Source organism: Chiloscyllium plagiosum, unplaced genomic scaffold, assembly GCF_037043375.1.
Source record: "Chiloscyllium plagiosum isolate Xiang-an unplaced genomic scaffold, Cpla_swu_hap1 HiC_scaffold_1, whole genome shotgun sequence".
NCBI lineage: Eukaryota > Metazoa > Chordata > Chondrichthyes > Orectolobiformes > Hemiscylliidae > Chiloscyllium > Chiloscyllium plagiosum.
In genome coordinates this window covers 121,373,227-121,386,431 of record NW_028270139.1, presented here as the reverse complement: position 1 = coordinate 121,386,431, position 13,205 = coordinate 121,373,227, and the positions used below count along the sequence as shown (strand labels likewise).

Here is a 13,205-nt window from a genome sequence, read left to right as displayed (position 1 = left end):
TAGTCATGGGAAAGGCGGATTACAGGAATAGGGTGAGAGCGCGGTGCTTATGAGTGGATTGCTCTTCAGCAGGTCGCTGTGGACTTGATTGGCTGAATGGCCTGCTTCTACACTGTAATGATTCTATGATCTTATATCCAGGACTATTTAAGAAACCAGTCCTGCACTTCCTTGGAACCATACCTCTGCTACAGCCATGAAATCATATTTTCAGACAGCTGTCTCAGAGTCATGAGATGTATAGCTTGGAAACAGACCCTTCAGTCCAACTCATCCATGCCAACCAAACATCCAAAATAAATCTAGTCTCAATTACCAGCATTTGGCTCATATTTCTCTAAACTCTTCCTATTCATATACCCATCCAGATGCCTTTTAAATGTTGTAAATGTGCCAGCCTCCACCACTTCCTCTGGCAGTTAATTTTATACACGTACTACCCTCTCCATGAGAAAAGTTGTCCCCTAGGTTCCACTTAAATCTTTCCCCTCTCACCTTAAATCAATGCCCTCTAGTACTGAACTCCCCTACCCTGGGGAAAAGACCTTGGCTATTCATCATAGCCTCTCAGGATTTTATAAACTTCTATAAGGTCACCCCTCAGCCTCCAATGCTCCAGGGAAAATAGCCCCAGGCTACTCAGCCTCTCCCTATAGTTCAAACCCTCCAATCCTGGCAACATCCTTGTAAATCTTTTACACATCCATTCAAGTTTAACAACATTTTTCCTAAACGTGAACGCAGTACTCCAGAAGTGGCCTAACCAATGACTTGTGTAGCCTCACCATGACCTCCCAACTGCTTCACCCAATGCACTTACCAATACAGGAAAGTGTACTAAATACCTTCTTCACTACCATGTCTACCACTTTCAGGGAATTCTGAACCGGCACTCCAAGGTCTATTTGTTCAGCAACATTCCTAGGACCTCACCATTAAATGTACAAGTCCTGCCCTGATTGTCTTTCCAAACTGCAACATTTATCTAAATTAAGCTCCATCTGCCACCCTCCATTGGCCCAGCTAATCAAGGTTCTGTTGCACTCTGAGGTACCTTCTTCACTGTCAATTACAACACCAGCTTTGGTGTCATTTGCAAACTTACTAACCATACTTCCGATATTCATAAGCAAATCATTTCTATAAATGACAAAAAGCAGTGGACCCAGCACTGATCCTTGTGGCACACTGCTGGTCACAGGCCTCCGGTCCGAAAAGCAACCCTTCACCACAAGCCTCTATCTCCTACCTTCGAGCCAGTAATGTATCCAAATGGCTAGTTCTACCTGTATTCCATGTGATCTCTACATATAATTGATCAATCTTCTTCACTATGCTTGATTTGCTCATAAAATAAACATGATTTGCAATGTTTTAATTTTTCCATTATTCCAAATCTGCTACCTACTTACTATTTATTAATTAATTGTTCAGTAATACAGCACTTAAACATTGCTAACTAATATTCTATATTCAAGTGATATCACTCTCTCACAGTATTTCTTTGATATATTCTGCTGGTTCTCAAGACTCTTCCTATTTAGTTTAAACCTTCTCCAACAGCACTAGAACAATGCCCAGCTAAGGAACCCAGTACAGCTGTAACTCTGGTCCTTATACATGCTATCTATCTGAAGCTAGTGCCAGTATCCCAGGAATTCTCCCTCCTGCACACCATGATTCCAGTCAACTATTTAATCCCTTATTTTTATTTACTCATTTGTGCTCAGAATGGGAGTAATCCAGAGATTACTGTTTTTGAGTCCTACCTCCTGGTTTTCTTCCTGATTCCCTAAATTTGCCTATAGGGCCACATCTACTTTCCTACCCACATCCTTGGTAGCAATGCAGATTATGACTCTGGCTGCTCACCCTCTCCCAGAAGGATGTTCTTCAGCCATGTTCTGTGACATGCTCAACACCGGCAGCACAGAGCCAACAAACCATCCTGGAGTAATGTCTAAAGCAACGGAAATGCGTGTCAGTTTCCCAAAATAAAGAATCTCCTATCAATATTGCTCTTCCACACTCCTCAGTTCCCTCACTACATCCAAGTTACTTGCTGTGCCATGGGCTTGGCTCTTGCTTCACTGTTATGAGGAACTGGTGTCCTCACGAGTGTCCAGAATAGAAAATCAATTTGTTAACAATATGGCCTGGCGAGACTCTTACACTACGTGCCTGGTTCCCTTGGGTTGTCTTGCGAGCACCAATTCCTGAATCTGCTTGCATGCCTTTGTTCTGCAGTGGGAACATCTCCCAAAGCATGGTATTCGCATAGCACTCTGAGGTACCACAGTGACTACTGCCACAGGCAGAATATTGAAACCTGGAAGCCACATTTCTGCAACCAGTGACACCTTTTGCAGATGCGTCTGTCTGGGTCAGATTAAATATTCATGACTCCCCACAGGATGGACATTCCATGTGGATAGCTAGCCTCCCATACCTTGAGCTTATTTTCGGACTTTTACTACAAACTGGAGATTCAGGAGCAGTAAACAGAATTATTCACCACTAGTTTGCAATAAGTTGCTTCTCCTGTACCTATGAATGGTATACTCAAGAGTGAGAGATAGAATCAGTTCCTACAGGGTGAAAAGTTCAAACAAGGGAATACCCTTCTTCCTTTGAAATTAAGCAAAATTAGTTCAAGCTCACTTCCTTAATTAATTGACTATCACTGTTCTATAACGGATACTTGGAATGCTTAGGCTCTTCAACATAAACGGCAACGTTCAGGTAACTATTAAATGTTAATCACTAACAACTGTAGATTTTCTTTCAACTCACCTAGCTCCCATCACTCTATTCAAGTCTGGAAACTTCGATCCAACTAGAATAGTGATCTAGTAGTGTAATGATTTGATTTGATTTGATTTATTATTGTCACACGTATTGTGATTCAATGAAAAGTATTGTTTTGCTTGCTAATTAGACAAATTAAACCTTTTATTAATACACCAGGGTAATAGAATTCAACATATAGTGCTACAGCTACATAGAAGGTTCAGAGAAAGATGTATGCTTCCCTTGAAAAAGAATTAAATCTATCTCAATCTTTGCCAAGGACTATCTGAGAAATTCCAGTATTTTAAGGATTCTATTGATAGCTGAGTTTTGATTACACATTTATTGCTAGATAATAATAAATCCTCAATTTCTCTTCAAATACCTAGCCACCGTACTCATGCTCTACATTTAATAATCCCTAAATTTAGTAAACCAAAGTTAAGAGTATTCATTGTGCTGAACATTAAATACCAGATAAGCTTACAGTAAGTATCTTCCATAAATCCTTAGAATATCTCCTCATGAGTTTCAGAGCAGTAGGTGAATGTTGGTGATTTTGGTTAATCTACAGCTACAATATCAAGGTTGACCTGGTGGCCATGACACATTTTGTGGACATCCCTCACCCACCGATATAATATGAGTGTTAGTAGAAGGAGAACCCTAAGTGGTCATCAAATGACTACTTAACAAAGAGTCAGGCCTTTGGGAGAAGCTTCCTGGCTTATAACCTGGTGTTGTGTGATTTTTAACTTTGTACACCCCAGTCCAACACCGGCATCTCCAAATTATGGCTTATAACTGTAAGACACATGCAGGCAGCTGCTTTGCTCATTGTAACTTCTGGTATAGAAATGTATTCTGGAAACTGTACTCCCCTGACCTGTCAAAGATAATGGATGCCTTGCCATGTCTTTTCCTGCATCCCATAATGCACTCTGTTATGTTAATCACCAAGTTCCCAGGTGGGAAATAAGCCTGTCTAATAGGGTAATCACTATGAGGTGACCGAGGCCAGCCTGAATATAAAGTCTGTTTCTTCTGCCTCTCCCATGTTTGAAGGTTCACTTAACTGTTTCTTGTGATGAGCTGAAAATGTGTTGCTGGAAAAGTGCAGCAGGTCAGGCAGCATCCAAGGAACGGGAGAATCGCGTTTCGGGCATAAGCCCTTCTTCAGGCTTATGCCCGAAACGTCGATTCTCCTGTTCCTTGGATGCTGCCTGACCTGCTGCGCTTTTCCAGCAACACATTTTCAGCTCTGATCTCCAGCAACTGCAGCTCTCACTTTCTCTCGTTGTTTCTTGTGATGAGGAAGTTCTCTATAAGGAAAGCTTTGGTAGGTTGGGCCTGCATCTATTGGTGTTTAGAAGCAGAAGCAGTGATCTTGCTGAAAGGATGAAAGCTTCTAAAGAGGCTTGAAAAGTTGAATGTTCAGGGGAAATTTGCTTTTGCAGAAGAACAAAATGATGACAGTTTAAAAACAAGGCATTACTGAATTAAGACAGACATTTGGAGATTTCTCTGCGAGGGTCATTCATCTGTAAATTTATTTTTCCAAATACATGGAAGGCAGGACAAGTGAATAGTTTTAAGATTGAATTAGATTGTCAATTCAAAAGCGAGTGAAACGGTATGTGGGGTAGACAGAAAAGCGGAGATAAAACCACAATCAGATCAGCCATGATGTAATCAAATGATGGAGCAAGCTCAAGGAACATAGTGGCCCATTCCTGTTCTGTATTTGTAAAATAGAGTCTGGTTGCCTTCAAATAAGGTCAATACAGATTCCCTGCATTAACCACGAGAAACACTAACATTATAGTTTCCAACTAGAAACAAAATTCAGTAAAACTGAATCTAACACAAAGAAGTAGAACAATAAACTAGTAAGGTGGGAGGTGGGACCCAGGGAGATAGTGAGGAAAGAGATCAAACTAAAACAGTCAGGGCAGGCAGGGATGAGGTAGGACTAATAAATTAAACTGCACTTATTTCAATGCAAGGGGTCTAACAGGGAAGGCAGATGAACTCAGGACATGGTTAGGAACATGGGACTGGGATATCATAGCAATTACAGAAACATGGCTCAGGGATGGGCAGGACTGGCAGCTTAATGTTCCAGGATACAAATGCTACAGGAAGGATAGAAAAGGAGACAAGAGAGGAGGGGGAGTGGCGTTTTTGATAAGGGATAGCATTACAGCTGTACTGAGGGAGGATATTTCTGGAAATACATTAAGGGAAGTTAGTTGGGTGGAAGTGAGAAATAAGAAAGGGGTGATCACCTTATTGGGATTGTATTATAGACCCCCTAATAGTGGTGGGATTTCAAGCTCATTAGTCAGAGGGAAATTGAGAAACAACTCGGAAAGAGATCTCAGCTTTGAACTTGCAGCGTGGGTTGGTACCTGGGACTTCGATGTTGTGGCTATTACGGAGACATGGGTAGAACAGGGACAGGATTGGCTGTTGCAGGTTCCAGGGTTTAAATGTTTTAGTAGGGTCAGAGGTGGGGGTAAAAGAGGGGGAGGTGTGGCATTGCTTGTCAAAGATAGTATTACAGCTGTGGAAAGGACGATGGATGAAGACTCGCCAACTGAGGTAGTTTGGGTTGAGGTTAGGAATAGGAAAGGTGATCTCACCCTGTTAGGAGTTTTTTACAGGCCTCCTAATAGTCCTAGAAACGTAGAAGAAAGGATTGCGAGGATGATTCAAGAGAAGAGTGAAAGTAATAGGGTGGTTGTTATGGGGGACTTTAACTTTCCTGATATTGATTGGGAAAGCTATAGCTCAAGTTTGTTAGATGGATCAGTGTTTGTCCAATGTGTGCAGGAGGGTTTCCTGACACAATATGTAGATAGGCCAACAAGAGGTGAGGCCATACTGGATTTGGTTCTGGGTAATGAACCAGGCCAGGTGTTAGAATTAGAGGTAGGTGAGCACTTTGGGGACAGTGACCACAATTCGGTGACTTTTACTCTAGTGATGGAGAGGGATAAGTGTGCACTACAGGGCAAGAGTTATAGCTGGGGGCAGGGAAATTATGATGCTGTGAGGCATGACTTAGGATGAGTGGCTTGGAAAAGTAAGCTTCAAGGCAAGGGCGTAATTGATATGTGGAGCTTGTTCAAGGAGCAACTATTGAGTGTCCTTGATAAGTATGTACCCGTCAGGCAGGGAGGAAAGGGTCGTGTGAGGGAGCCGTAGTTTAATAAGGAATTGGAATCCCTTGTTAAATGGAAGAGGGTGGCCTATGTAAAGATGAGGCGTGAAGGTTCAATTGGGGCGATTGAGAGTTATAGGGTAGCCAGGAAGGACCTGAAGAGAGAGCTAAGAGCAACAAGGAGGGGACATGAAAGGTCCTTAGTTGGTAGGATTAGGGAAAACCCTAAGGCTTTCTATAGGTATGTCAGGAATAAAAGAATGACTAGGGTAGGAATAGATCCAGTCAAGGATAGTAGTGGGAAGTTGTGTGTGGAGGCTGAAGAGATTGGGGAGACATTGAATGAATACTTTTCGTCAGTATTCAATCAGGAACAGGACATTGTTGTTGATGTGAGTACTGAGTCACAATTAAGTAGAATGGATGGCTTTGAGGTATGTAGAGAAGAGGTGTTGGAAATTCTGGAAAGGGTGAAAATAGATAAGTCCCCTGGGCCTGATGGCATTTATCCTAGGATTCTCTGGGAAGCAAGGGAGGAGATTGCAGAGCAATTGGCCTTGATTTTTATGTCCTCGTTGTCTACAGGAGTAGTGCCAGAAGATTGGAGGCTAGCAAATGTGGTTCCCTTGTTCAAGAAGGGGAGTAGGGATAACCCTAGTAACTATAGGCCGGTGAGTCTCACTTCTGTTGTGGGCAAAATCTTAGAGAGAATTGTAAGGGATAGGATTTATGAACATCTGGATAGGAATAATGTGATCAAGGATAGTCAGCATGATTTTGTGAAGGGCAGGTCATGCCTCACAAACCTTATTTAATTCTTTGAGAAGGTGACTAAGGAGGTGGACGAGGGGAAAGCGGTAGATGTGGTGTATATGGATTTTAGTAAGGCGTTTGATAAGGTTCCCCATGGTAGACTACTGCAAAAAATACGGAGGTATGGCATTGAGGGTGAGTTGGAGGTTTGGATTAGGAATTGGCTGGCTGGAAGAAGACAGAGGGTAGTAGTTGATGGCAAAGGTTAATCTTGGAGTGCCATCATTAGCGGTGTTCCGCAAGGATCTGTTTTGGGACCATTGCTGTTTGTCATTTTTATAAATGACCTGGAGGAGGGGTTAGAAGGTTGGGTGAGCAAGTTTGCGGATGATACGAAAATCGGAGGAGTTGTAGACAGTGAGGAAGGATGTGGCAGGTTACAGCGGGATATAGATAAGCTGCAGAACTGGGCAGAAAGGTGGCAAATGGAGTTCAATGTAGCTAAGTGTGAGGTGATTCACTTTGGTAAGAGTAATAAAAATATGGGGTACTGGGCTAATAGACGGATACTTGGTAGTGTGGATGAGCAGAGGGATCTTAGTGTCCATGTACACAGATCTTTGAAAGTTGCCACCCAGGTGAATAGTGCGGTGAAGAAGGCATATGGCGTACTGGCTTTTATTGGTAGAGGGATTGAGTTCCGGAGTACTGAGGTCATGTATAAGACTCTGGTGCGGCCGCATCTGGAGTATTGTGTGCAGTTTTGGTCGCCATACCATAGGAAGGATGTGGAGGCACTGGAACGGGTGCAGAGGAGGTTTACCAGGATGTTGCCTGGTATGGTAGTAAGATCGTATGAGGAAAGGCTGAGGCACTTGGGGTTGTTTTCATTGGAGAAAAGAAGGTTTAGGGGTGACTTGATAGAGGTGTACAAGATGATTAGGGGTTTAGATAGGGTCGACAGTGAGAATCTTTTTCCACATATGGAGTCAGCTATTACAAGGGGGCATAGCTTTAAATTAAGGGGGGGTAGGTATAGGACAGATGTTAGGGGTAGGTTCTTTACTCAGCGAGTCGTGAGTTCATGGAATGCCCTGCCAGTAGCAGTGGTGGACTCTCCCTCATTATGGGCATTTAAGCGGGCATTGGATAGGCATATGGAGGATAGTGGGCTAATGTAGGTTAGGTGGGCTTGGATCGGCGCAACATCGAGGGCCGAAGGGCCTGTACTGCGCTGTATTCTTCTATGTTCTATGTTCTATGTTCTATCTGAGACAGCTGAGGGCGGCACAGTGGTTCAGTGGTTAGCACTGCTGCCTCACAGCGCCAGGGACCCAGGGTTCGATCCTAGCCTTGGGTGACTGTCTGTGTGGAGTTTGCACATTCTCCCCGTGTCTGCGTGGGTTTCCTCCAGGTGCTCCGGTTTCCTCCCACAGTCCAAAGATGTGCAGGTTAGGTGAATTGGGCATGCTAAATTGTCAATTGTGTTAGGTGAATTGGTCAGAAGGAAATGGGTCTGGGTGGGTTACTCTTCAGAGGGTCGGTGTAGATTGGTTGTGCTGAAGGGCCTGTTTCCACACTGTAGGGAATCTAATCTAATCTATCTGTAAGAATAATAGGGTGGCTATGGTAGGGGATTTTAACTTCCCAAACATAGACTGGGACTGCTATAGTGTTAAGGGTTTAGATGGAGATGAATTTGTTAAGTGTTTCCAAGAACACTTTTTGATTCAGTATGTGGATGTACCTACTAGAGAAGGTGCAAAACATGACCTACTCTTGGTAAATAAGGCAGGGCAGGTGACTGAGGTGTCAGTGGGGGAACACTTTGGGGCCAGCAACCATAATTCTATTCGTTTTAAAATAGTGATGGAAAAGGATAGACCAGATCTAAAAGTTGAAGTTCTAAATTGGAGAAAAGCTAACTGGGGGCACATGTTTGCAGGTAAAGGGACAGCTGGAGAAAGGGAAGCCTTCAGAAATGAGATAACAAGAATCCAGAGAAAGTATATTGCTGTTAGGGTGAAAGGAAAGGATGGTAGGTATAGAGAATGCTGGATGACTAAAGAAAATGAGTATTTGGTTAAGAAAAAGAATGAAGCATATGTCAGATATAGACAGGATAGATCGAATGAATCCTTAGGGTATAAACGCAGTGGGAGTATACTTACGAGGGGAATCAGAAGGGCGAAAAGGGGACATGAGATAGCTTTGGCAAATAGAATTTAGGAGAATCCGAAGAGTTTTTACAAATACATTAAGGACCAATGGGTAATTAGGGAGAGAATAGGGCCTCTCAAAGATCAGGGAGGCGGCCTTTGTGTGGAGCCACAGAAAATGGGGGAGATACTAAATGAATATTTTGCATCAGTATTTACTATGGAAAAGGATATGGAAAATATAGAATGAAGGGAAATAGATGGTGACACCTTAAAAAATGACCATATTACAGAAGAGGAAGTGCTGGATGTCTAGAAATGCATAAAGGTGGATAAGTCCCCAGGACCTCATCAGGTGTACGGTAGAACTCTGTGGGAAGCTAGAGAAGTGATTACTGGGTCCCTTGCTGAGACATTTGTATCATCGATAGTCACAGGTGAGGTGCCGGAAGACTGGAAGTTGGCTAACATGGTGCCACTGTTTAAGAAGGGTATTAAGGACAAGCTAGGAACTATAGACCAGTGAGCCTGACGTCAGTGGTGGGCAGGTTGTTGGAGGGAATCCTGAGGGACAGGATGTACATGTATTTGGAAAGGCAAGAACTAATTAGGCATAGTCAACATGGCTTTGTGCGTGGGAAATCATGTCTCACAAACTTGATTGTGTTTTTTAAAGAAGTAACAAGGAGGATTGATGAGGGCAGAGCAGTAGATGTGATCTATATGGATTTCAGTTCGACAAGGTACCCCAGGAGAGACTGGTTAGCAAGGTTAGATCTCACGGAATACAGGGAGAATTCGCCATTTGGATACAGAACTGGCTCAAAGGTAGAAAACAGAGGGTGGTGTTGGAGGGTTGTTTTTCAGACTGGAGACCTGTGACCAATGGAGTGCCACAAGGATCGGTGCTGGGTCCTCGACTTTTTCTCATTTATATAAATGATTTGGATGTGAGCATAAGAGGTACAGTTAGTACGTTTGCAGATGACATCAAAATTGGAGGTGTATTGGACAGCGAAGAAGGTTACCTCAGATTACAACAGGATCTTGATCAGATGGACCCTTGGGCTGAGAAGTGGCAGATGGAGTTTAATTCAGATAAATGCGAGGTGCTACATTTTGGGAAAGCAAATCTTAGCAGGACTTATACACTTAATGGTAAGATCCTAGGGAGTGTTGCTGAACAAAGAGACCTCGGAGTGCAGGTTCATAGCTCCTTGAAAGTAGAGTCGCAGGTAGATGGGATAGTGAAGAAGGCGTTTGGTATGCTTTCCTCTATTGGTCAGAGTATTGAGTATAGGAGTTGGGAGGTCATGTTGCGGCTGTACAGGACATTGGTTAGGCCACTGTTGGAATATTTCATACAATTCTGGTCTTCTTCCTATCAGAAAGATGTTGTGAAACCTGAAAGGGTTAAGAAAAGATTTACAAGGATGTTGCCAGGGTTGCAGGATTTGAGCTATAAGCAGCGGCTGAACAGGCTGGGGCTGTTTTCTCTGGAGCGTCAGAGGCTGAGGTTATAGAGGTTTACAAAATTATGAGGGGCATGGATAGGGTAAATAGACAAAGTCTTTTCTCTGGGGGGGGGGGGGGGTATTCCAAAATTGGAGGGCATAGATTTAGCATGAGGGGGGAAAGATATAAAAGAGACCTAAGGGGCAACTTTTTCACGCAGAGGGTAGTACATGAATGGAATGGGCTGCCAGAGGAAGTGGTGGAAGCTGGTACAATTGCAACTTCTAAAAGGCATTTGGATGGGTATATGAATAGGAGGGGTTTGGAGGGATATGGGCCAGGTGCTAGCAGGTGGGACTAGATTGGGTTGGGCTGTGTAGTCAGCATGGACGGGTTGGATCGAAGGGTCTGTTTCCATGCTGTACATCTCTATGACTCTATGTTAAATAAATAATTCCCTAATAACTGCTAACAATTAAAGTTTCACTACAATCATTTTGTTGATATTCCATGAACTAACTGCCATTCGATTTGACTGAAACTGAATGCAGAAAGTGATTATCATAGGAAGACTCAATAGCAGTTGGTTATGACAAAAGAAATGTGAGTTAATAGAATGGAACAATGCCAATTCTCTGTAGATGAAATATGCTCCACTTTTCAAATAACACCAATGAGATGCAAATTAATTTGTGGCCAACTAAGTTGTGACCATTCTCTTCATCATCACTGCTTTTTTTGAACACAAAAACTCTTTTGAAATACCAGTGAATCTAATGTTATTGTGTTTTCTTTTTTCCCCTGACTTTCAGCCATTCAGCCCATTGGGTGTGATCTTTGCATCATTGAAGGTGGTGAATCGGGTGATAGGAAGGGAAATATTGGGTGAGTTGGCACTGGTGAGATACTCGCTCTCTTGCCACCTTACCAATTACATTCTGCATGAGAAGGTCCACTGGGGACTTTCTTGGCTTGCCACCAATTAAAGCCCTTCAGTGTTCAATTAATGGTCGCTTAAGGGCCTCAATCAGAACACCTGCCTTTCCAGCAATCAGAAAATATGGCTAATTTCCTGACTGGAAGACCACAGCAACCTGCCTATTGTACTGTGGAGATGGGCCTCCAATATTCCAACCTGAGGGCAACTGGAGGCATGACTGGTTGGAATGGTAGCCTCTGACTGCAATGTTCCTTGCATTGGTTCTGACACCCCACCCTCAGACAAGAAAAAAAAAGAATCCTCTCACTGCCTGCTCCTCCAAAGTGTAGGCACCTACTGACCATCATTAGAATGCAGAAGATGACAGCTTCAGTTTGACCGGCAGCCTGGGATTTCTCGAGTTAAAGGCTGCAATAGGTTGAGAAACTCTCTTAAACCTCTCATCTCATATCAAGGCAACTGTTTGTGATAAGTCAAAGTATCTTGATGATGCAGATGGCTTGCTCATCATCACTTATTACGCTTTCTCCAAACTTAGGCAGAAAAATGGAAAACTGCATCTGCCGTGTGTGCACTCTCCCTCCAATAAGAGTTCCCTGATTAGATTAGATTCCCTACAGTGTGGAAACAGGCCCTTCAGCCCAACAAGTCCACACCGACCCTCCGAAGAGCAACCCACTCAGACCATTCCCCTACACCTAACACTACAGGCAATTTAGCGTGGCCAATTCACCTAACCTGCACATCTTTTGGACTGTGGGAGGAAACCAGAGCACCCGGAAGAAACCCATGCAGACACAGGGAGAATGTGCAAACTGCACACAGACAGTTGCCCGAGGTGAGAATTGAACCCAGGTCTCTGGTGCTGTGAGGCAGCAGTGCTATCCACTGTGCCACCATGCTGCCCTAATATTTCACTTAATATTATTCTCTTCTTTTCCCTTCAATCATGCTGTTTTTATTTTCCGAGAACGGTCTAATTCATTTTTCAATGCTTAATGTGAACCTGTTTCCATCACATGCTTGACATTGCATTCATGAAACAAGTTTTTCTATCACCTGATCCTAGTTGCTCTTGGGCCATCATATCATTTGAAATTTCTGATCCATATTTTCTGTCAAAATGAATCAGTACAACCAACCTACTGTCCATGTGCACATTGGACTATGCCTTCCATCACAATTACTCTGTGCACTAAAGAGACCACATAGCAATGACATTGTTTCAGAGTATGCCTTGTAAAATAACTCTTTTAAAAAACCTAAAAATAATGCAAAGCAAAATACTGCAGATGTCATCAATCTGAATTAAAGTTTAAAAATCTGGAAATAATCATACTTCAGTGTAACATTTCAAGTCAATGACCCTTCATCAGAATTGAGGAAAAATAGATGAAATTAGTTGAATATTGCAAATAAAAAGTCACCTCTTGGATGAAACAGTTGCAAATTTTGCTGCATGTAAATTATCAGAAGGACATTTGATTTATTTCAATAGCCTGTTGTAAGGGAGACCCACTACACACCTTCTTCTCTCCACAACTGGTCCCATCAGCTGCAGCATCCAGCTTCGAGCGGCAAGAGCCATTCACTGAGCACCAAAGAGTCTGGCAAACATTCTGTTAACAAAAAAACAGACAAAAGAATTAATCATTGAACTGTATTTGGTGAATTTTACAACTTAAGGTGAGGTTGTAGAGTGAAGAAAGTTCATTGCATTAATAATTTGGTTACAGATAAATATGAAAAGAAGACTGGAAACCCCTGTCCCTGTCTCTTACTATCTGAATTCTGTGCATTTTTGAAAAGGAAAGTATGTGTATTTCTTAATTCTTGAGTACTTAGCAAATATACTCAGCCATCAGCAGGTTTTTGAGAGATTAAATAAAGAGGGTTACTTATTCATGAGTTCATCCTCAAAACCTAACACTATTGCACTCAC

The 13,205-nt window shown here is 42.7% G+C and overlaps 1 protein-coding gene across 1 annotated transcript in view; it reads right to left on the bottom strand.

Moving 5' to 3' along the window:
* Positions 1 to 13,205, bottom strand: part of adamts12 (ADAM metallopeptidase with thrombospondin type 1 motif, 12) — a 569,649-nt gene that overhangs the window by 270,262 nt on the left and 286,182 nt on the right. Inside the window, exon 10 of the mRNA XM_043680588.2 lies at positions 12,790 to 12,882. Within this exon, the coding sequence (XP_043536523.2) occupies positions 12,790 to 12,882 (93 nt within the window). The remainder of the gene's footprint in view (positions 1 to 12,789; positions 12,883 to 13,205) is intronic.